The 25,326-nt window shown below is 44.1% G+C and overlaps 1 protein-coding gene across 2 annotated transcripts; it reads right to left on the reverse strand.

The window, feature by feature from the left end:
- Positions 1-11: 11 nt before the first annotated feature.
- LOC307237844 (electrogenic aspartate/glutamate antiporter SLC25A12, mitochondrial-like) lies at positions 12-23,996 on the reverse strand. Of its 2 annotated transcripts, none has more exons than XM_080010622.1 (18): positions 23,903-23,996; positions 22,963-23,016; positions 18,349-18,494; positions 16,758-16,873; positions 10,742-10,881; positions 8,392-8,538; positions 5,173-5,311; positions 4,966-5,059; positions 4,797-4,881; positions 4,112-4,193; positions 3,854-4,012; positions 3,726-3,778; positions 3,128-3,208; positions 2,511-2,651; positions 2,274-2,412; positions 1,512-1,670; positions 1,321-1,411; positions 12-1,026 (listed from the first exon to the last, which is right to left on the reverse strand). In XM_080010622.1, exons 1-18 carry the CDS (start codon positions 23,912-23,914, stop codon positions 822-824), a joined length of 2,043 nt encoding a protein of 680 aa, XP_079866748.1. In that variant the 5' UTR covers positions 23,915-23,996; the 3' UTR covers positions 12-821. The 2 variants fall into 2 exon arrangements, with proteins under 2 accessions (XP_079866748.1, XP_079866747.1); XM_080010621.1 differs by having other exon boundaries at positions 4,112-4,196.
- Positions 23,997-25,326: the final 1,330 nt, after the last annotated feature.

Below are 25,326 nucleotides of genomic sequence, written 5' to 3' on the forward strand. Positions count from 1 at the left end.
AGTCATATTGGTAAAATTAAAATGGATGATTTATTTCCATAAAATACAATACGATGAAGGCATTGAGATACATTTAATTTATTAATATCCTAATTTCATTAACATTTGCTGTTGTTTATCAAGAAAACACATTTTCTTTTCTTCTCCTTTAATGGAAAAAGATCTGTACATCAGTAAGAGCGATTCTCCCGTCCCCGTGCCGCACCGTTTCCCGTCACGCTCCAGTGTCGCTGCAGCGCGACACCGCCTCCGTAGAACCACGCCACGGTCGTCCGCGAAAGGGGGGACGGGACGCTTGGAACGACTGCCCCCCGGTCGCGTGGCGTCTCTGTACAGATCTACACTATGTACAGGTGACTCCGCCCCTCCGTCTAACCCCGCCCACCCCCACCACCAAGCTCACTGTCCAATCTGAGAAGTTCTCAACACTGTGCGTCAGACAGAAAACATCAAATCATATAGAAGCTACATATTTTTAACTTTTTTTTTTTTTTTACAAATGCCAGAGAAAGAGAGAGACAGAATGGAGGAGAAGAAGAGCATGCAGCAGCACAGTCAGAGCTCTGGCCTTGGGCCCTCTGCAGCCCGCCTGAAAGCAGCTCTCTGTAGCCGGGGCGGGCTGCAGACCACCGGAGCGGACCCCCGCGCCCTCAGGAGAGCGGTGGGACCGCTCTGTGTGTATGTTCCTATGTTTTGATGGCCCCCCTTTGTGGAGTGTTCCAGAATGTGTTATGGTGTGTTTGTGTGTCCCTATCTAAGTGTGTGTGGCTCCCGGTAGTGGAGGAGAAAGAGGGATGGCAAATGATGACGTGGAGACCACCTTAGGGCGCTGGCGTGGCAGCGGGCTCGCGGTGGTGGATGGACACGATGCCGGAGGACTTGAACTTGGGCAGGCTGAGGCCGAACTTGTTCTCCACGCCGGCGAAGGTGGCCGCCGCCAGCCGGTAGCCGCCCACATGCTCGGCATTGATGGGCGGGAGCTCCGAGATGCGCGACTTGGGCGTCGGCTCGGATCCAGCGGGGCGGCTGAGGAGAGGGGGAGAGAGGGGAAGCTTTTTGAAAACATCTTTTGGGGAGACTATTTCAAAATGATGAATTCTTGATTCCATCGAGTTCTCTCCGGGAACCCAATAACTGACCAGAAGAGAAGATTTTTAATTTGAAGAAATGCTTTAATTTAAACTTAATGCATAAGATTATTTTGTTAAAAAAATATATTTTATTTGTAGGTTTTTTTTCTCTTGGATAGCTTGTGAATGAATACCAAAACAGTATTTTAATGTGCGATTTTGCCATAAAAACACTCTGGGCGCTACTTACTGTCCGCCAAAGTCGATGTAGAACCACCTCTGCAGGAGCTCGTAGGTCACCAGGGTCACGCCAAACTGAGGGGAGGAGCGGCACACTCGAGCTGGGGAGCAGGAAAAAAAGAAACAGCAAGTGAGTCTCCTGTCCAAGCGCCGACATTGAGCCAACGAACAGACGAGGCGGCGGCGGAGAAAGGCGGCCACCTCCGGCTCCCTTCCACAGGGCACGGAACCCTTCCTCCTTAATGATCTTCTGGAAGCAGTCGATCACCCCCGTGTAGGTGGTCTGTCCCGCTCTCGCCGCCACTTGCAGACGCGTCTTGACAACGTCGGCGGGCGTCACCAGGGAGGCCGCGGGGACACCTGGCGAAGGAAACGTGGATCAGCGCAAGCCTCGTGATTGGTAGCTGTTCAGGTGGGTGATGTTTTGGGGAAGTGCTGGTTGAAATCTTGGCATTCCCGCGGATGACGTGATCAGGGAGTTACTTTTTGACACCAATTTTAAATATACAGCATCAGAAATGTTGACTGATGCAGAAGAGCCTGACAAAAAATATATATATAGCTAAATAAAAATCTGACAAAATGTTTATGTTGAAATTAAGATTTCACAAGATGTTACAATTTTGAATTATTTTTCAGGCCTAATATTTGCAAAACTGAATTTAGGACATTTTAAGGCCTGCAGACACCTTGGTAATAACAGATGACTTGGCTCCTTAAAGATACATCAGAGCTTCAGAGTCTTCTTCCTTGACCCCGAAGTTAGTTTGAAGAACCATCTAACCGCTGTGGTGGGAGGCCATCTCCCGAACTCTCACTGTCAATATTAAAGCAGTCAGCGTGGAGTGTCGTTTATTAGACTACATCGAGCAGCGGCCCTTACCACATTCCTTTAAGTTTCCCTATAAGTTTTTCCTCACGTTCTTAACCCTCTTAGGACACTCTTCCAGTATAGCAGGTTACCTGCGATTGCTCCGGCCGTGAGAAGCTGCAGAGCTCCCAGCCTGCCTTGCTCGTCGGCCATTTCGGCCTTGGTGTGCGCGTACACCGGGAAGTAGATGGCGGAGAAAGGGATGTCTCTCAGGAAACAGGCCTTAGCGCCCTAAAATGGACACAAACAGACAGGCAGTCCTGTCGGTATGAGGAGTCGTCGGCGAGAGAGGAAGCACGAAAAGGCATTCCCGGGCGAGCACTGGGTACCTTGTAGAGGCCGAAGAAGCCGAGGTCTCGCACCACGCTGAGGGCGCTGACCCTGGGGCCCGTGGTGATCTCTCCCGCCATCTGCAGGCGGATCTTCACGATCTCCAGCGGGTTGGTGAAGATCACCTGGGAGCCTCCGGCCTGGACCGGACCGGAGAGGAAGGCTTCATCCACACATTCACTTCAACCCGTTTCAGAGATGGAAAATCTGCCTTGTTTCGTTATCCAACAACTGATTGAGCCTCGAGTGGTTTGAGATGTTTGAAGAGAACTTTGCCAAGATGACTAGGAAATATGGCAAAACATTGCTGGGCCCCAAAGTTACATTTGTATTTGACCTTTTCAAAACACTCCAGAAATCTTGTAAAGTACTGCCTTCAGAATAAACCCTGTGCCAGGTCACATTGTCAACGGCACGCAAAATTAGATTTATTAAGTGTTGATCAAGTTGGTAGTACCTTAACTTACTTGAACAGAGCACATGGCTGCTATGGGAAAATGACCCATGACTGAACTATGGCAGATCCATTCCTCACAGGCTGTGCGATGCTATGCTACGCTATGAGATTTCATTTTCGTTTTCAAAGTACGGATAAACAAGGTAAGTATTTACTTACACATCCTCCAGCCAAGAGCTCGCCAAAGAAAGGGATAGCACCGTCTTTAGTGGTAAACTTGTCTCTAACAAAGTCGTTAACCTGTAGAGGACGCACACGGTCGGTCAGAACAGGCTTTTCAACTTCTTTCAACCAGTTATGAGAGAAAATAAACCGAGGACCCCTCACTTATGTCCCAAAATTATTTTTGATTATTTATTATTACTTATATTATTTATATTAGTGTACTATATTATATTATTTCTCACACTTCCACATAGGTAACTTCAATGTGGAAAAACCCAAATCCATGGGAATGGGATAACTTTTTGTACTGCACCATTTCAAAATACAGAACATAAAAGCAAATGTATTCATTGCAATTAACATCAACAAGTATTGTTAGGGTTAGCTACACAAAATATCAAACAAAAAGCAACCCAGTGAGCAACCCATCCACTCCTCTTCCTGGGTTGGAAGAGGAGTGGATGTGTAGGAGGTGAGCAGTGGATGTGTAGGAGGTGAGCAGTGGATGTGTAGGAGGTGAGCAGTGGATGTGTAGGAGGTGAGGTTATGACCCCTGGCCAAAAGGAGGTAAAGGACGGGACGAGGGCTTCACCGTGAGTTTGATGGCCTTCTCTGGAGCCACGCCTATCAGCTGAGGAACCAGTCCTACGGGGGATCACAGGCTCATTAATATTACATCCAAGTTGAGAGTTTGAGAACTTCCATCTCTTCCTGGCGTACCTCGGTAGAAGCCGAAGAAGCCCTCGTAGCGCAGGACCTTCTTGGCACAGTCGAAGCTATTCTTGTACATCAGCTCCCCGACGAAGGAGCCCGTGGAGCGCTGGTTCTGCATGCGGGTCTTCACCAGGTCGATGGGGTACACCGCTGTTGCTCCCGTGGCTTCGCAAAACAGTCACACACACACACACCCCTTATATGTACTGTAAACACTTTGGCGTTCGCTGACAATGGTAGAGGAAGCAGAGGGGCCTGACTAACCGCCAGCGATGGAGCCCAGAGTGAACCTGTAAGCCGACTCTGCAGCCTGGAGCCACAGGGGCCTGGAGCCATCCCCGTGAGCCTGCTGAACACACACACACACACACACACACACACACACACACACACACACACACACACACACACACACACACACACACACACACACACACACACACACACACACACACACACACACACACACACACACACACACACACACCACTGTGAAACATAAAGCTAATATTTTAAGTGGATTATTACACAATCGCCTGATCTCACTTATTTGAGTTGGTTGTGATAATTTTATAAAACCATGTTTCTAACCAAATTTCAAGCCAATATTTGAGATATTGCAACAAATAAAATGCAAATTAGGTGCCTCATCAACAAGCCCCGTCACCATACATTTATGTTTCATGTATGCACTGTATACCAAGACAAATTCCTTGTACATCTAGACTTACTTGGCAATAAAGACCATTCTGATTCAACTTAGTAAATGAGTCAATAAAAAAAAAATTCAATGTCACTAAATGGCACCTCTACATAAGGTGTATGTGTAGACACACACACACACACACACACACACACACACACACACACACACACACACACACACACACACACACACACACACACACACACACACACACACACACACACACACACACACACACACAACCTGTTTCTGAGCTTCCACTAGGTGGTGGGGCAGAGATCCTTCCTCTAGTGGAGCTATCCTCTCGATGTCAGCGAGGTTCAGACGCCTGTCACACATCAACATCAGGGTGAGGCTACAGATGTGGGTAGTTTAGCTAGGTGTGAGATAAAGATGCAGAGAGAGTGTTTACCCGGAGGGGGAGTGCAGGCCCGACAGCTGGTACAGGATGTCGATCTCCATGGGAGTGATCTGACCGAACTTGTTGGCTGCATGGACAAACTCCTCTACAGCGGGAGAAACAAATTATTGAGTTTTATTATAACCTGTATAAGTTTACTATCTTATCTTCCATGTGGCAGTCAGAATATTAGGTGTGTGTGTGTGTGTGTGTGTGTACCTTTGGTCACCAGGGTGTCCTTGCGCGTGCCGGCCAGTGTGCTGTAGATTTTGCGGATGAGCTCCATGTTGTTGAGGAGGGAGTTGAAGGCGTTGAAGTAAGAGAAGCTGACCATGTGGGAGGTGCTGCCGCCTGCCGCCTGGGAGAGGAAACAGAAACTGACTGTAGAACTACATTACCCTGTAACTATATACGCAGGGTGCACAATAAAAACACACGGAGCAGTCAAAGCTCGGCCTGGGCGAGCTTTGCAAAATATATTTATATAAAGTTTTAAAATATATGTTGGTGTACCTTGCATCACTGCATGAACCCTTACGGCACAATACAATTAAATACATTTATGGACACTACCTTACTCTGATGACTTGCACTGAATGGAGTCGGCCAGAGTTGCATAGTCCGGACAGTAGCTGCTGGTAGCCAGCCTCAAGCAGCTTCCAAATGATCATCAGTCATGGTGGAACGCAATTTGGACTTAATAATCTTCATGTGGGAAAAGGCTGACTCGCATCAATAAGTACAGCCGAATAATGCAGTCAAGGAGGTAGCACATTTCCTCATGGGTTCTTTTCCTCTGTGAGTAAGTCCCAAAACTGTCCATGAGGCCTGGACATCAGCTGAATGTCAGCCTGTAGTGTCAACATCTCATCCTCCACTGCAGACCAGTTCAGGTGGAACAGTGTTTTTGATGCGAGTGAATCAACCTCAATATCTTCCCTAAATGGGAAGCACATAAATGTAGCCATTAGCTCGAGTAAAGCAGAGTCATGAAATATTTTGTCAAGGTCTGACAGACAATTGTCAATCTGCTCTGTGTAGCGCGCACTGTCAAGTTGCTTGCAGGCCTTCCTTTGGGTCTTCAGCTCTGATGCGAGGTTTTGAAAGTTCCCCAAATCATGGCACTGCAGCTTTGAGGACAGAAGTTGCATTTTTAGTTGGAAAGCATTAACTGAACTGATCATGTTGACCACTGTTTTGTCTTTTCCTTGCAGCTCTAAATTGAGCTCATTCAACATGTTGGTCAGATTGGTTCAAAAAAATATATATTTTTTTTGAATTGTGCGAGATCTACACGTACTACCTCTGTGATCTACTGGTATCGATGTATTGGGCACCCATGCTCTAAATCCCATCAACGTCCTTAATCTGACCAGTGCGATAGATCCAAGTCACTGTAGGCAGCGCGTACTGAACTTAATTTTCCACGATGATAGTCAGTTCTCTGACAGCGACTCTGAATCTAATATCTGTGTTATCCCGGACTTGGCGGATTTCAACCTTAATGTGACGATGAAACTGAATATTTTCAAGAACCACCGGAGGAGACCGATGACACGCCCGTTGTTGTTACCACGGAAGAAGTTTCTACAAAAAGAGATTTATGCAGCATTAGGAAATACACTCGGAAAGGAGATCTACAACTCCAAGAACACCTGGGAGCGCCTCAACCTTTCTTCGGGTGGTCGTGTTCAACCTGATGGCAACCACATCAAGATTCATTACAGTTTTGACTTCGCTCAACAGGTCTAAAGAAGTGTTATTAACTTTGGCTATTCATCGCAGAGAGAGTTACATGGAAGGGGTTGACAAAAGGCTACAGCAGAAATTAAATATGGGTTACATTAACATTCCTAGGCGATTTTGGCTATTTGGCATACACATTTATATATTAAATGACACACTGCGGTTGATATACAAAGACTAATATTATTGACAGTATTATTAACTATATATTTGGTTGTTTGGTTGTGGTTGTGTGCGGCGGCGCGACTGGTGTTCAACCAGCCAAAGAGGGCACATGTCACTCTGCTGCTCATCGAGCTCCACTGGTTACCTGTAGCCGCCCGCATCAAGTTCAAGTCTCTTATGCTGGCCTACAGAGTGATTGTTGGGAATGCTCCCGCCTACTTAAATGCTCTTGTAAGAGCACATGTTGCCCCCCGGATGCTGCGCTCGTCAAATGAGCGTCGCCTGGCTCTGCCGGCCATACAGCCACGGCAATCCAGGCTATTCTCATTTGTAGTTCCACGTTGGTGGAACGAGCTGCCAAAAATGACCAGAGCGGGGACCTCCCTCTCTGTCTTTAAGAAGCACCTGAAGACCCAGCTCTTCAGAGAGTACCTCCTGTCCTAACCTACAATTACTTAGCACTACCTAGCAGTATTTATTGTTACACCAATGTTGTTGTTACACTAATCTCTGTCGCAATGTAGCTGAATGTTATTCTCCCTTGTAAGTCGCTTTGGATAAAAGCGTCTGCCAAATGACTAAATGTAAATGTAAATGTAAATGTAAATGTAAATGTAAATGTTGTGTTGTCCGCACTTCCAAACTCCTAAATAATTCCACTTTTATAAAACACGTTCATTTTTACTGTTAAATAAAAGCTTTTTAATAAACAAAGATGTTGTGTGTCGATGACACTGTTCAACATTCCCTATAAACACAAGAACAATGCAGAGATTGCCCCATTCAGCAGGGTGTCAAGTGACCACTTGGCAAGTAGCCATGTGGCATTGTTGGTCCTCCATACCATTTGCATTCTGGGAGCTGGCTGAATGAAGCCAAGTGTTGGGGAAAGTTTGAGGGTGATTATCTCAGAAACACAGTTTGCCACACCCTCGTTAACAAGCCATAGCTTTAAAAATATTTGCTTGATTCGCACAAGTGACACCTTGTTTTGAAGCTCTGATTCTCCACTTTCAAATGCTGCTGCAAAAAATCAAAAGGTACCAAGGTTAGGTACCAAACTTACCTTAAGTCTGCGGTGGGTCCCATATTCTATTTTTGACAACTACCTCAAAACCAATATTTAGGGATGACTCTCGATGCTTTCATAATATATTTCCACATAATGTTAATATTATGACCAAGTAGGTTGATATTAATTAGAACAGTCTGTGGAGTTCAGAAAGTAGCATTAGTTAACTGAAATGCAGCAGACATTTAACTAATTTCACTATTACCAATCCCAGGCTACATCTAGTCTCATATTCGGTCTCATAATATCGATAATATAACAATATATCGTGCAGCCATAGGTGAGGTATTAATATTTACCAAACTTTCGGGAATCACAGGATAACACCTGATTTTAAGGGACTTTTTAAATGGGTAAGACAAGGAATATCTAAACCTAGAGTGTGATTCAATACACCAGATGTGGACTTTATCGAGGCAGTTGAGGTTTAAAGGTGTATCCCTCCCCACCCTCACCGAGACAAGGTTCTCCTCCACGAAAGGCGTGAGCATGTGGTGTCTGATGGTGGCCATGATGTCGCTAAAGTCCATGGCAGAGATAGCGCCGCTCTTGCCCTTGTCCTTCTGGGCGAAGGCCTGGCGTGCATGCTCCAACTGCAGCTCCTGCACAAGCACATAAGTCCAATTGATCTGTCAGTGTGTTCGGTCTTTACATTTTTATTATCCGAACTGTGGCAGGGAATTCGATCTCACGATTCAATTTCGATACAAATAGCCACAATTGGTTATTAATGAGGTGGCTCAGGGTAGAATTTAATATCGATATATTGACTTTTTTCTAACATTTCTAGACAAGTATTGCGACTTTTCAGTGTACTATCTGACACGCATTACAAAATATTTCACGTCTAATGCAGAAATTAGATATTGCAATTTATTTGTGACAAAAATGGTTGTATAACTCCCAAACAATGTATGAATGTTTTCATTTTATAATAGATACAGAAATGTCAATAACAGAACTCAGGGCTCAACATTAATTCATGCCGGGTCAAGTAAACTCTGTGTTCGGGGAAGCATACAGTTGTCCAATCAGCAAGTGAAAAAATTAATTTGATCTCTGTAACATTATCTGAAAATAAACGGTGTACTGTATCGCTGAAGTTGAGCTGAGAGGGGACATATTTTACAATATGTCCACTTGATTTGTCCACTTGAGTGGGCAGAACAGAGTAGCGGCAGCTTGTGAGAAGTGCCGGTACATGCTCCATAAGAGTAGTTAACATTATGAATACGATTTGGATTGTGATATCAAAGATAAGATAATAATGTTCAACAAAACATGAGTAGAATTAGGGAAGAACGAGAAGATCATGAGTCGGATCATCCTGCCACTCAATATGCAAAACTTGTGATTATAATATAGAAATATACAATATAATCTCAGAGAATTGGAGCAGAGTTTCTTTTTTTAATATCTCCTCCAGACAGCTGTGCGCGCCAGCTCCGGTGCCTGTGTTTTTATTTTAGATATATTTATTTTCATTTGTTTCCTACATGAATGAACCATTTTTTTTCGGACACAACTGAGTTAAGGGAATGTTCCATTCCAATCCAAAAAACCTGTGCGACGCACGTCTCCCCGTTGCTTTCCGTTGCTATGGGAATTTAGTAAAAAGTGGATGTTTTTGTGTAAATACTTAACTTGTAAATAATAAATCCTGCACTTCTGGAATGGGGAGATCGCATTTTGCACAATATATTACATTCCCTACCCCCGTGATATTGATTGGTGATCGCTGCCCAGTGATGGGTGATTGGAATTTTGCACGATCTGCCAAACCTATTTTACACCATAAATTGATGCAGAAAAGGGACAAATTGGTGCATAAAAATTCACAAGAATGCAGAAAATAAAGTGTTTGACACTCAACCCCACCTCCCCACCCCATGTTAAAACAAAACCTACGCCACTGAGCGACGTGGAGAAGAGGCCTGAAAGATGTATTGCCCAAAGCCTCCAAATGCCTCAGCCCGCCCCCGCGCACCAAGTAAACAGCCTTTTGAAATGAGTCGTTGTTTAAATAGAGGAGACATTGTTATCAAATCGATATTTAATGTTTAAATATTTTTATTAAAATGTTCACACTCTTTTATGTTTATTCACATACCTTTAACTGTATTCCTTGCAGAAAGCTTAAAGGTTTGGTTATTTCAAGCTCCGTCAGACGCCATGCGCCGCCGCGCTCAAAATCTTTAATCCAAATTAAATTCCACCGTCAATAATAATAAAAAATATGCTAAAGAGAAAATAAATGATTTAATAAAAATGAATAAATATTGACTTCCATGTCGTCCATGCTGGCATTTCACTGGTATGTTGTAATGTAACTCCCCCCACCACCTCCTACTCCCGTCACCCCCTGGCATGTGTATATTTATAGTATTTTTTTCCCTGTTAATTGTATGTTTTGTACATTAATAAGTCATTGTCCAAACCCATGTTGGTTCTATTTATTTTTTAATAGACATACAATTGCCTATTTGGCTATCTGGCAAATAAAACATCTCAAACATCTATTTTTAAGCCACCCTGCCCTTGGCTTAAAAAGCTTAATGTCAAGCCCTGGAATTTAATCGATTTTCTCTAACCCCGCCCCACTAGCAGGCCTATTCTTATGTTATTGTAGCTAATACATTTTGTTTAAAGGCTTTGACTGTGTGAAATACATTCTAAAGCCAGTATACCTGTGGGAACTATGACGGATTTCCTCTTACTGATTTATTTAAAAGATTGTGAATCAGGATTTAAGGGTGGAAATGCTGGTCCCTAGCTCCAGTCTTGCTTGGCAGTGTAGTTGCAAACCTGCAGGAACTGGGTGAACTCGAGGTAGCTGAGGCGCTTCTTGCGGTCGTGCCCGAAGTGCAGACGGATGAATTCGCAGTCCCAGTTGAAGGGAATGTGGTGGTGCACAGTGGTCTGGCTGAAGATGTCCCGCACATTTTCTGAACATTAAACATCACACACACACACACACACACACACACACACACACACACACACACACACACACACACACACACACACACACACACACACACACACACACACACACACACACACACACACACACACACAAAAGGATACAAGATAGTGATGGTATCACAGACCTATCAAAGACCTTTTTAACACCACTTACAATGAAATTCAACTTCACAGCCATACTGGCAAAAGTACAAAGGACATCATGTAAAATCAGTATGGCTTTTAAGTATTTGAATTTAATAAAACATTTTATTATCATACTGACATTCACATTGAATACACAATAGCTTTGTGTATTTAATTATTTAATTGTGTGTATTTGTCACGTTAAGAGCCTCCACCCCTCTCCATGGCCTTACAAAGTGTGTTAACCAAAGCTCCGGACTCAAGCTTTGAACTTAAGCAATTTGCATATTGTGGATATTTGCACAAAAACCCACGAGGTGTTTGTGACATACTGGTTGAAAGAAGTCGTCAACCCTGTTCATAGCTTCTGCCACTGTTGTGTTCCAGGTAGTTACGGATTTCAAATGAGGGTGGACCTGGAAACCCAACTCAAATTCCCCGAAGCCATCGTAGAGACCACCCTTCGCCCAGACATTGGGCTGTTCTCGGAAACATCCAAACAAGTGGACATGCTGGAGCTCACAGTGCCTTGGGAGGACCGAATCGTAGAGACCAACAAAAGGAAGAGGGAGAAATATGCAGAAGTCGTGGAAAGGTGCTGCAGACAGGCGTGGTGTGCAAAGTGTTTGCCCACCGAGGTGGGAGGTAGGGCTTTGCGAGCAAGTCCTTGTGCAAAGCCTATAGCCTCCTGGGCATCACTGGTGTGTGCAAAAGAAAGGCCACCGGTAGAGCTTCAGAGGCAGTGGAGAAAGCCTCTAGATGGCTGCGGAATAGAAGGGACATGCCGTGGATGAATGCTTCTTGGACACAGGCCGGGAACTGATCACTCCCGGTCGGGTGGCCTGGGTGAGGGTGTCTGAAGTTGAAAGACCCGAAACACCCTTGGATCCCAGGTACTATCACTGAGGATGTGTCCAAGTGCATCATAAGATGTATTTTACTATCATGTTAACCTGGCTCGGCCAGTGACTTCCAGGAAAAGGGTGGATGACTACCACGAAGAGAGTGGCGACTGCTGGAAAGACCGCTGACAGCCCGGAAAGACGGCAACCAGGGCAGGAAGGGCCAGCAACCCAACTTGCATCTTCTGTGAAGAAGAACCCAATTATGCAACGAAAAGTCCCAAGAAAACACACCCCCAGGGGAGCCTGAGGGGGGGGGAGAATGAGCACCCCAAACGGACAGACAATCAGCAACGACCCACACAACTGAAACAACGACAACGAGAGTGCTATGCATATGTAGCAAAAGCTGCAAAAACTTGTGGGGCATGAGGATCCACCAGGCCAAGATGCATTGTTTGATAGGCGAGCAGCTGGAGCAATGCACAAGGAGCAACCTTGGTGAGACGCAGGAGGAGCCAGGCCTGGAGTCAGCACAGCACCCACGAGTTAAGTGGCCCCCAGCCAGCAGCAAGAACGAGTGGCGGCAATTCGATGAGGATGTGGAGAGTATCCTGGAAGCAACCTTGAAGGGGGAAGCAGATAGGAGACTTAAAGCAATGACGACCATAACCATCAGCCTCGGCACTGAGAGGTTTGGTACAGTGGAGAAGCGTGGTACCAAAGGCCAATACATCAAGAAGCGCAGGGCAGAGAAGATCACACAGTTGAGACAAGAACTGCGACTTCTGAAAAGGCAGTTCAAGGAGGCTAGTGAGGAGGAGTAGACAGGCTTGCAGAACTCTGTAACATCCTCAGAAAGAGACTCATAACTCTCTGTAGAGCAGAGTGGCACAGGAGGCCTACCAGAGAAAGATCTAGGAAACATGCTGCCTTCCTAGCTAATCCACACAACTGCTAGGACAGAAGCGCAGCGGCCACCTTGTGTGCTCGAAAGAGGACACTGACAACCATCTGCAAAACACATAGAGCGATGCTGCAAAAGGAGTAGACTTAGGAGAGTGCAGAGCCCTGATCAGCCCTCCTATACCAACCACTGACTTAAACACCAGAGAGCCCCGTATGAAAGAAGTTCAAGCTGTGGTCAAGGCTGCCAGGGCCAGCTCAGTACCTGGATGTACTGAGCAGTATAAGAGGTGCCCCAAGCTCACGTTCCGTCTGAGGAAGATCCTGAGGGTGATCTGGAGGAGGGGGAAGGTAGCCCAATAATGGAGATTTGCAGAAGGAGTGTGGATTCCAAAGGAGGAGAACTCTACTAACATCGAGCAGTTTAGGACCATCTCACTGCTCTGTGTGGAAGGGAAGATATTTTTCAGTATCGTCTCCAAACGCCTGACAGAGTACCTCCTGAAGAATCATTACATCGACACCTCTGTGCAGAAGAGTGTAATTCCAGGGGTTCCAGGCTGCCTAGAACACAGCAGTGTGGTAACATAGCTCATCCAAGAGGCACGAGAAGGAAAAGGCGACCTGGCAGTGCTATGGTTAGACCTCGCCAACGCATTCAGCTCCATACCTCACACTGGTTCAAACAGCATTGGAACAACATCACATCCCAATGCCATCAAGGACCTCATCTTGGATTATTATAACATCTTTAACCTGAGATTTACTTCTGCGCCCATCACATAGGAGTGGCACCGACTGGAAAAAGGGATCATCACTGGCTACACCATTTCAGTGACCCTTTTTTGCCCTGGCCATGAACATGCTGGTCAAGTCGGCCGAGGTGGAGTGTAGAGGACCAGTATCCACGTCTGGAGTCCGGCAGCCCCCCATCAGGGCTTTCATGGATGACTTGACAGTTACAACCGTGTTAGTCCCAGGAAGCAGGTGGATCCTCCAGGGCTTGGAGAGGTTAATCACTTGGGCTCGGATGTCTTTCAAACCGTCAAAATCCAGGTCTTTGGTGCTGAAGAGAGGGAAGGTAACAGACCGGTTCTGCTTCTCCCTCCGATGTATCCAGATTCCATCAGTTACAGAAAAACCCATAAAGAGTCTCGGGAAAATCTTCAACTGCTCCCTGAAGGATGCTGCCTCCATCAGAGCAACCAACCAAGAACTAGAGGAATGGCTGAAAACCGTTGACAAATCAGGACTACTGGGGAAATTCAAAGCCTGGATATACCAGCATGGCATCCTACCTAGGATACTGTGGCCTCTGCTGGTGTTCCCACTGTCGACAGTCGAGGGGTTTAACAGGAGGATTAGCTGTCACCTCCGTAGGTGGTTGGGATTGCCAAGAAGCCTGAGCAGCATTGCCCTGTATGGCAACAGTAATAAACTGACACTCCCCTGCAACAGTCTGAGTGAGGAGTTCAAGGTTGCCAGAGCTAGGGAGGTGTTGCAATACACGGAGTCCAGGGATCCAAAAGTCTCCCAGGCAGGCATTGAGGTGAGGACCGGAAGGAAGTGGTGGGCACTGGAAGCAGTGGACCAGGCAGAATCACGTCTACTGGTGGGATCTGTGGCTGTTGGCAGAGCAGGACTGGGCAGCATACCAACCACCAACTACATCAAGGCAAAGGGGAAAGAGAGGCGGGACTTGGTCCAGAAAAAAGTGAGAGCTGGGGTCGAGGAGCTGCGTGTGAGCCAGATGGTGGGAATGAGGCAGCAAGGTGCATGGACCAGGTGGGAACAGGCAGTGGTCGCAAGGTCACATGGTCTGAGTTGTGGAAGGCTGAACCCTTCCGCATCAAGTTCCTCATTCAATCCATGTTCAGTGTTCTGCCCAACCCATCTAACCTCTTCTGTTGGGGCAAGGTAGACTCACCGTCATGTCCCTTGTGCCAAGGAAGAGGAACACTAGAGCACATCCTCAGCGCTTGTCCTAAAGCTTTGGGAGAGGGCCGGTACCGCTGGCGACACAACCAAGTGCTGAAGGCAATCACTGAGTCCATCTGTAGCGCCATCGACCAAAGCAAGCTTCTCCAACCATCAAGATGAGAAATCACATTTGTGAGAGCGGGACAAGATCCAAACCCACGCCCAAAAGCCCAGGCAGGTCTTCTTGGGTCAGATTGCGTGGGCGGTGGACCTGGAAACCCAACTCAAATTCCCCGTAGAGCCATCGTAGAGACCACCCTTTGCCTGGACATTGGGCTGTTCTCGGAAACATCCAAACAAGTGGTCATGCTGGAGCTCACAGTGCCTTGGGAGGACCGAATAGTAGAGGCCAACAAAAGGAGGCCGGGAACTGATCACTCCCGTCGGGTCGCCTGGGTGAGGGTGTCTGAAGTTGAAAGACCCAAAACCCCCTCTGATCCCAGGTTCTATCACTGAGGATGTGTCCAAGTGCATAATGAGATGTATTTTACTATCTATAGATTTCAAAATTCAAAATCAAAATTATTATTACGAATAATATTAATAAATAGAGCAGGCAGCAATGCACAGGGTCCATATAAGGCGCAGTAATTACACCAATATGAAAACCAAAAAGCCAAAAAACAAAAATAAATCATAACTTACGGACTATTACACAACGTAAACTGGAAACCCCCCATTAACCACAAATAATATGTTCACTTTAAACTCTTGACATTTCACAGCATCACCATTTATTTTTCTTTGAAATGTCACCAAAATCCAGATAAATGTGAAATAATATTAATTTGTGTTTTAATAATCTCCACTGAGATAAGCCTGCACTGTCCCTTGTGGTTGCTGTGGTGGCAAGGTAGACACAGACCAAAACGCAGGGAATTTGCATGTTAATGGGTGTGCAACCAGACCAGACAGACCAGATTTATAACATTACAGTGTTCCAAGTCCTTTGTAAACTAAATCCCAAATTTTGTAAACAAAATTAAATACTTTTAAGGCCTTATTTTGAGAATGTGTGCGTTTTCTTTTAGACATTTAAGACCCTGCAGTTACTCTGTCTAAATTAGGGATGCAATGGTACACGGTATGTTATCTAACCGTTCGGTACGTCCCCGTACTGTTCAATATGCACACGTGAACACCAGTATTACAATTTCAAGGCAGAAGTCCACCAGACGTGTTGGCGCAGTTTGCTGTGAGTGCTGCTTTGATTGTGTAATTAATTTTAAATATTACACACACAATATATATATATATATATATATATATATATATATATATATATATATATAGATACACACACAAAAATTTGTATTAACGAAAATGAATCTTTGAATTACCCACTATCCTGGACACCCCCTCTCCGATCATGAACTTGTGCAAATTATAACCCACCAATGAACTTGACCCACACACACACCCTGTAATACACACAGAGCGTTAAACTAGCTACAGTATTTGTGGCAGACTACTATGAAAACATTTTATTAATCTTTAAACTTGAAAAAAAAAGGATTTCTTCAATATAAAGACACCGAAACTGTACGGTTACTGTACCCCAAAACCATGATACATAACAAACCGTGAGCCCACTGTACCGTTGCACCCCTAATATAAATACATTAAATCTAAATACTTGGCCATATCAATATCTTCTTTTTTGGCACATAGTCAAATATAATTTTCGAATGAACCCAAACAAAATATACACTAATCAGATCGGTACTGGGAAATGTGACAAACACACGTGAACACATAACAAGCAGTGTTGAGAATCATAACTTAGGCCTGATTTTGTATAATTCTAAAGGTGTGACCGCTTACCCCTAATAATCCGGTGAGCAATTTCCCATTAGGAAACACTTCCTCCTGCCTACACCATAGGACTGCCTACATCATCCTTATCTAACGCACACACACACGCACACGCACGCACGCAGGAATGCACTTTCAAGTTTTAATTTGAAGGAGTTGGTCCGTACCATAGGAAATGTCTCCAGTTCCTGTCTTGTCAAACAGCTGGAAGGCTACTATGAAAAGAGCGTCCGGCACGCACAGCACTGACTCAAAAGCGAGGAACTCCTGGAACGAGATCAGCCTGCCAATGTGGATGTGGATGTGTGTGTGTGTGTGTGTGTGTGTGTGTGTGTGTGTGTGGAGAGGAAAATGAAAAGAACAGCAGTTACACAATTGTCAGTGCAACATGAAGTCTCATAATGATCCAGTCACGAAACATTATTTTATCCAATTGCATTCTTATGTAGGGGTGGGCGATATGGCAAAAAAAATCATGTGATTTTTTTCAGGTAGGATCACGATCCCCGATCTTATCACAATTCTTTTTCATGTTCGTTTTAGGACTCTTTTGCAAGTTACTGAACAGCACAACCAAACTTAAAAATTGCCCTACAAGGTAACAAAACCTAAAAGAATAAAGAATAATTGACCACTTAAGCCAAAGTACCTTTTCAGTGAAAAAGAGAGAGGCTTGAGCTGCGAGCTCCGCCTTAAAAAGCCATGGACGTTTATCATGTTCTGTCCCACTCATTACCTAACCCAAAGAAAACAAAAAAAAACAAAACAATGCACCACGAAACATAAGCGATAATAAAATAAATATAAAATAAATAATAAAATTCATAATAATAATTGTCCCCCATCCTGATGAAAAGGCGGAGAAGTATGCAGACGGCTACAGTAATGACCTGGCTCTCTGACCCATTTTTCCCATGGAAAAGCAAAGCGGTTCTTAGAAGGTTTGCAAGTTGAACCAACTGCGAACCGGCACTAGCACCTGCCCAGAACCAGCACTCTGTTTGCGTTGATGGAAAAGGGGAATCTGTGTTCCGATACCTCCTGACTTACCAATCACAGACTACAAAATTGTGTGGGTTAAGATTTGTTTGAGAAAACAGCTTTGGACGTGTGTATGAACCATAGAACCGCCGCTGATAGAATGTGCACGTCAGCACGATACTAACCATCTCTCTGGAAAAGCAGATTGTGGAGACATTTTAATCGTTCACGATCTAATTATTGTCATATCGCACACCCCTATTCCAACGTTATCGTACCAAAACCTCACACGGTTTTACTTGAATCACCTGCTTGCGTTGTGAAAGAGCTACAACACGGACGTAGAGTATAGTAACTTTACACAATCCCTTCTGCCAAAGGGCATCTCATCGGAAGGCTGAAAAGAAGTTGTGCTTTGATACAAGGTTCACAAAAAGCAAAAAGGATTTTGGACGACAACGGAATCACAAATTAAAGATGCCCACAAAATACACAAGTACAAACGCGACTTGCGGTCCATGACGGCTTCAAATGTTTTTTTAATGTAGTTATTTTGTTCATTATTGACTCGAAGCACATAACCATCAGCAGCACGGTTACTGTGTCCAAGTGTGTGTGTAAGAGCTATGACAGTAAACAGTCTCACTCTGGGTTTTATCTTATCTGTGAGTGGCTGTTAGCATAACTTCAGACAAGGCTAATTAAAGTCTTGATTAGCGACGATAAGCCTTGTGCCGCTCTGTTAAGTGTGTTCAGGTGTGTTGTCCACTTTCGTACCCGTCCTTGGTGGTGTCGGCCACGCCGGCGATGAGCTGCACGGTCCTGGGGTTGTGGTGGATCTGCGTGTGCAGTCCGAGGTACTTCTGGACAAAGTCTCCCGGGGTCATGAACCGCTCGCCATCCTTGTCCACGACGCTGGAATACTGGAGGAGAGCGCGACAGGTTAATGGCATTCTCAAACGCACATAAACCTCTCTGAAAAAAAGGTCTTTCAAGTTAGAAATGAATTTGTCCTGTGGCAATGTAGACAAGCTCTCCTGTGGCTTTCCAACAGGCGACTTGTGACGATTATTTTTATTTATTTTACCGGGAGCTGAGATTTCCAGCGTATTAAATGTTCCGCCAAGGCCCATGCTTCTGCTACTAGTGGAAATAAAACGAGAACCTCTATGAAGTGTCAGCTGATGGATTTATTTTCTGTTCCTCCTAAGTTGGAGGTGGTGCCCTGTTTTTTTTTTTTATTCTTTTGCGATGATAATTTTATATTTTAATCCATGTTAATTCAAGATTCAAGATTCGAGAGGTTTATTTGTCACATACATAGGTTCATACATATATGCAGTGAAATGTCTTTGCAACGCAACCGGAGATTATGCACAATAGTCAATAAACCCAACATAATAGCTAACCTAATTTCTACCTAGCTAACTAACTGAAACTAACTGATTTCTAAAACGTAATGCAGTTAGTGAAGAGAATAATATAAAATAAAATAAAATAAAACTCAAAAAGATAATACAAAGTGGGGGTACAAAATAGAAGTAAAGGGAATAGAGTTGTGTTATATTGTGTTATACTTATATGTTAAGTATATGGGATTGGCTATTTGTATATACAATAGTATACAGTAGCTATTGATCATAGTGATAGTACACTACATGCAACACACAACAACCAACTCTACCAGGAAGGTTAAAAAAACCGACCTTGAAAACAAAAACCAAGACATGGTGTGACAGAACAGAATTACCCTGAAGGAACACAAACCGGTGAGTAAACATGCAGAGTTGTGCGCCAACAAATCAATGTTGCTCTGCTCGTGGGGGAAAACTATTCAACCTATGAATTCCTAAAACTGACATCTGCTGACGCCCACAAATGTCACACACACACACACACACACACACACACACACACACACACACACACACACACACACACACACACACACACACACACACACACACACACACACACACACACACACACACACACACACTCTGTGAGAACAATACCTGAGCCAACTTTAAACATGGATTATTTGGGAAATAATTGAATTGCGATTTTTTTTCAGACCAAATTTTTTTCAAGTTCCTTATCTTCTGTTTTATTCACTAAATACAAGCAATAAATTATTCTATAGCAGTGGTAGTCAACCTTTCCCAGCTCAGTAGCCATGTTTACAAAGATAATTTTTCGCAAGAGCCAAATTTCTGAAATGTCACTTCCTCCATCAAACCGTTATGCATTTTAAAATAAGGCTACTAGTAGTATTTTATTAAGGAATGAAAAGCATGATGTAAACAATTATTGCAATTTATTATTATTACATTACTATATTATTATTACCATTGCAACCACACATGCACAAATGTTTACGGGTAGACGGGAGACAGCAGAGCGGAATTTACGAAGAGAAAGCGATGAGCCGACTCTACAGCGCATGTCTGCTGCAGCGGCCGGGTTTTGTGCTGCAGCAGTAGATGCCGTGTTCTTTGGAATATTGTGCTTAAATTAAGTTAAATGGCTAAAATAAAAACCATGGATTGATATAAAAGTTATTTTTTAATATTTATTTATTGCATGGTGGCTGCTGTGGTGCTTATAGCGTGGAAGCCAATGAGGATTTGGACACGGTGGTGTCGCGTGGCGCGGTTGGTCTGGTGAAAAGTTGCGGCTCCAGGTTATTACTTATATACGGTAATAATATAATTAAACACAAATAATTAATAATAAAGTTATTAATTATTAAAAAACCAGGTGATCAGCCATTGATCACAGATCACTGATCACTCCCAGGAAACATCTCTCTATAGATGCACGCTCTCTCGGGCAGTCATAGGTTGACGTGTCCAAAGGGAAATTCCATTTTGAATACTACAGACAATGTCTTAGACAAAATGTATTAAAATACTCTTTTAGAACTGTTTTTTTTTTTTTATTTTAAATAACACTTTTAAGAGCCGGTACTAGTCATAAAAGAGCCACATGCTAAGTATCACTGGGTTAGATTGTCTAACATAAAATAAACACTTTTTTATATTTTTATTATCGCAGCCTTTGCAATTTGAAAATTGCGTTTTATTTCATTGCCATGTCGGTTTGAATTACATTAATTGTTCGGCCCTACTTTCATGCCACATCCTGGTCACACACACAAAGCATTCTGATCTTCTACTAAAGCTGTGACGGCAAGGGTTATGGTTGTGTTATTTAATAATTTATTTAATGCTGCTGAAAGTTACAGAGGATATGAAATACAAAACAAAATAATCATTGTTTAGTTATCATCATTTACTGTCTTCCATCCTAGACTCAAGGGCTTCTGGAGAAACAAAACTTTTCAGTTGCTCCGCTCGTCGCTTTAGCTTTGTGCGCCGCTCGCGAGGGGGAGGGACAGTCCATTAAAGTGGACCTACAATGCTCCTTAGGTCTCTGAGGTCCCCAAAACAGGTTTTTTTTTAAGTTTTTTGCTGAAAATACCACTCAGATTATGCATTACAGCCATTTTAACATACCTCTAAATCGCTGTGTTCCTCACGCTCTGTTTCAGTGGGTGGAGCCACCCTCCTGAGGCCATGAGTTATGTGAGCCGATAGGGTTTGAGCACAAGTCCCGGGTTCTGTGGGCCAATGGCGATTGAGCGTGGCTTCTGGGATTCGTTCTATTTACTCCGTAAAGCTAGGGTCACACCACCCGCGACGGGGCTGTAGCGTGAAGCTGAGCAGCTCTCGTCTCGCCGCCGTACGGTCACACCGGCAGTGACGGGGCTTCTGTGCTCCGGCCGTTTGTGGGCATGCCGGCTCAAAAATGACCGGCTGTTGTGGGCGCGCCTAACATTTCAAGCCTCTCTTCCTTTCCATATTTAATACACATTATATAGATAGATGGTGGCATGTGTACTTTTTTTTTTAATGAAAATTATGTAGTTTGTTTACTTGGCTGTTGTTGTTTTATCGATAGTTGAAGTGACATTTTTCATTTAAAATTCAAATACAGGTACTCCTCACTTAACGACCGAGTTCTGTTCCTAGGACCAGGTCTTTAAGCGAATTGGTTGATAAGCAAGGACCAGTGTTATTTCGTGGTAAGGGGGCGTGGCCATTGCAAACGCTAATGTAGTGAATACTGACAGACTGCGGGAATGAGACTGGTGATAAGATGAGATGTATACAGTGAACATAGTATATATAGTGTATATAGTGTATATATAGTGTATAGTATATATAGTGTATATAGTGTATATAGTAACTAAAGGGTGATGCGCTATGAAATGCTTGACGCTGAGACGGCGCACATGCAGCGTGCGCGCCGCGGTATTGTATGCAGCGTACAATACAGACTGGTCAGAGAGCTGGTCCTAAGTCTGAACGATCATTTAACAGGTAGGTTGTTAAGCGAGTAGTACCTGTATTCGGAACAATGCAGCAAAAACCTTTGAAAAGCGGTCGGAAGCCTCAGCATTTTGTCCACAACGATTACTTTGTCTGAGTTTACCTCATTATTTGAGACCATGGCCACTTCTGACTATCAGACATTGTAACATTTTATATATATATATATATATATATATATATATGTGTGTATATGACAGAAAATTTGTAAAAGCATGATATATGCGGGATTTATTGTGTGCGTGTGTCTGATTATTATTAATTATTTCGAGGGCTGTACCGAAATTTTGTCAGTCAAACCGGATTTGGCTGTTCAATGGGACTTTGAACGGGGACAGCTCTCTGCGATCGAGGAGCACGGAGTTGCTGTATCCGCGTCTATTCACGCATATAAAAATACATTGCAGATTCCCCTTATTTTGATTTCCTCATTGAAATGTTATCTGTGTGCAAGGTGATAAAACTATCTTCGTCACACTATACAGGAACACAAAGTGAGCGAACTTCCTACACCTGAATATGGAATAGAATCCGATCAGGACAGTTGTATTCAACATGGCAGACTAATCCTCACCTTAACACTCACTTGCAAATATTTGGCAATGCAGTTTAACAATGTATATCAGATAAAGTCAAAGGCTTTATTCTGGGACCAAACCTATCAGTGTTTACATTTGTCACAGCCAGTGAATCAGTAACTACAATAAAGTCTTAAAATTAAAGATTTGACCTTAAATTGCCCCTGACTCTGGCCACGACCAGGATTTTTTTTTTCTTTCCCTCGACCGACCTATTCAGCCAGAGTTTAAGGTCAGTGCGGCAGGCTGTGTCGGGACTACATCTGCGTCTAACGCTGTAATTTAAACCCCATGACAGAATACAACCCCCACCCCCCTTTAGTCGGACAGCCTTGTGACCATTTTGCAACTGACAGATAAAAATAATATGAAAACAAAACTAAAATAAATTTACAATTTAAAAAAGGCTGTGCCCTTACCTTCTGGAAGATCGATTTCAGCTCAGTTGGGTCGGCTCGTTTGGTCGATTGCACCTAGAGAAGTACAAAGGGATTTGCTTTGTATTACTGCCACCGTCCCCACAATCCAGATGGGTTTCACTTCAAATGATCAGCTGGATGGAATAACACTGGACGGCATGACAGGCGGCTCCAGGGTTGAAGTGTCCTTGTATTCCCACAGAGCTGAAGGAGACCATCATCCATTACAACCTTCAGCCAACAGCACTGCTGTTACGAGATTCAAGCAACAACCACACGCAACAAAGCTTGACTGGGGCTGTTACAACAATGGCATGTTAGTTTAAGTCGAATTATCGCACAATCACGTTACGAACTATAAAACAAACAACCGCGATTATCACTTTAATTTTCGTCTTTGCTTCTTTTCATTAAAGCCACTATAACAAAGTAATAACAAGCATGGCGTAATAAAACACGTCTATCTCCTGCAAACACCACTGACAGCTGCAGACGGGAGCTGCGGCTAGCTTAGCGAGGCGAAACTATCCGGATGAGGAGGGAAAGGACAAACGGAGCCGTGGTAAAGACAACGCCGGGTTTTACGGGGAAGAGCGCGAACCGAGCGTCGCGTAAATGACAGCCACGGCGTGGAGCGGCGCGGGGCGGCCGACGGCGCTAGTTCGTCCGGCGGAGGCGCAACAGCCTGACAGCCGCCAAGCTGGAGGCGGAGGATGTTGCGCCAAGGCCGGCCACCGACGCGCAGGCGGGCGGGCTGGCGGGCGTTAGCCGGAGAGATGCTAAGAGTGCGACGGCCCCCGCGGAGGAAGGCGACTCGAACACGGCCGGAGACAGAAGCCTCGCAGCGGCCGCAACGCGACGGACCGAGCGGACGCGCGGGCGTTCGCGAGAAATACATATACGCGTGAAATACGAAGAGAAGGAGCGATGCCGAAGTCACCTTGACCGCCATGCTGGTGTGACGTCACGTACAGTGATGACGAGCGGCAAGCACGCGCCCGGGAGTCTTGTAGTAACAGGAGGAGGAGGAGGAGGAGGAGGAGGAGGAGGAGGATAGGTGGGGAAGTACAGCGCGCTTCCTCCTGTTTGCCGTGGAAGGGTGTGTCCAAAAGTTGGGCTCTGCTCCGTCTGCAGTCGTTTGACAAACCCTCGCCTGTGCGAGAAACGACGTAAGACGAGCTTGAGTTGCAGCGAGTTTAACGCGTCACACTTCGCTCCTCGACTTCGGGGGGAGGGGGGACGACTCACGCCGGCGCATGCGCAGTGCACGCAGCGCACCTGACTTATTCCTATCTGTTTTTTTTTTTATTCTTTATTTTTATTTATTGAATCATTTATTTTCAAAATGGCCATCTCAAGTACAAACAATAAATCATTTCAAGTGCAATAACAGAATGCGACAATTGACAATGTTTACATTTTAATATTAATATTTGTTTCGTATATCATCATCTGTCATTTCAGATTTTGGAAAATGTGAACGATGCTGTTAAGGAACCTTAAAATTATCTACTGGACAACTACGGTAACTGTTACTGAATCCTACAGTATTTCTTATATATTTGTTAATTCCGTGTTAAAGCTAATGGATCATTAAATAAAATCATTAAACTTTCGTTTCATCTTCATTACAAGTTACACTGTCACTGAGAAACTTCACACAAATAGATATTTGTCTCTCAAATAGTAGATAATAGTAGATTTAGCCTTTGAGTTGCACAGAAATATTGTCATCGCCTCAAATGAAGTACATCCATGATTGTAAATTACAACGATCCACATTATTCTAGGCTCTACAACATTCAGCAAAAGAGCATACTCACTTTTTTGTTGCTGGATGCGAGTAGATGAGAGTGTATCCGCAATAACGTTGGTGAGGACAGTGATAGCAGATAAACATTGTTTGTTGTCACTGATAAGGTTTTAACCTACTACTTAAACATGGCTGTAAAGTTACGTAATCAACGTTTTGTTTTCACATGGAATTGTCCTCATTGTATTACTATGTGTGTGTGTGTGTGTGTGTGTGTGTGTGTGTGTGTGCGTGTGTTTCAACCAATGAATCTGGACCCATAATAGGTGTGGAAATGTTTAGGGACACAAAGCCTACTTGGAGAAAACGTTTTATAATACAGCAATACAAAAACCCCCACAATATATACATATATTTTTAAAGCTATACAATAATAATATTTTCTTAACTTTTGGGACTAAAGAAAACCCAGATTCGGCCCCGTTACTCTGAAGCTGCAAGCAAACTCCATGCGTGAGGACACATACACGGAATATGTTTTGGACTGTTTTTGATTCCTTCAGTTTGCGTCTTAGGACTGGCTTGCATGCCGCAAAATTATGCTCTGGTCG

The sequence above is a fragment of the Zeus faber genome (assembly GCF_960531495.2).
Source record: "Zeus faber genome assembly, chromosome: 12".
Classification (NCBI taxonomy): Eukaryota; Metazoa; Chordata; class Actinopteri; order Zeiformes; family Zeidae; genus Zeus; species Zeus faber.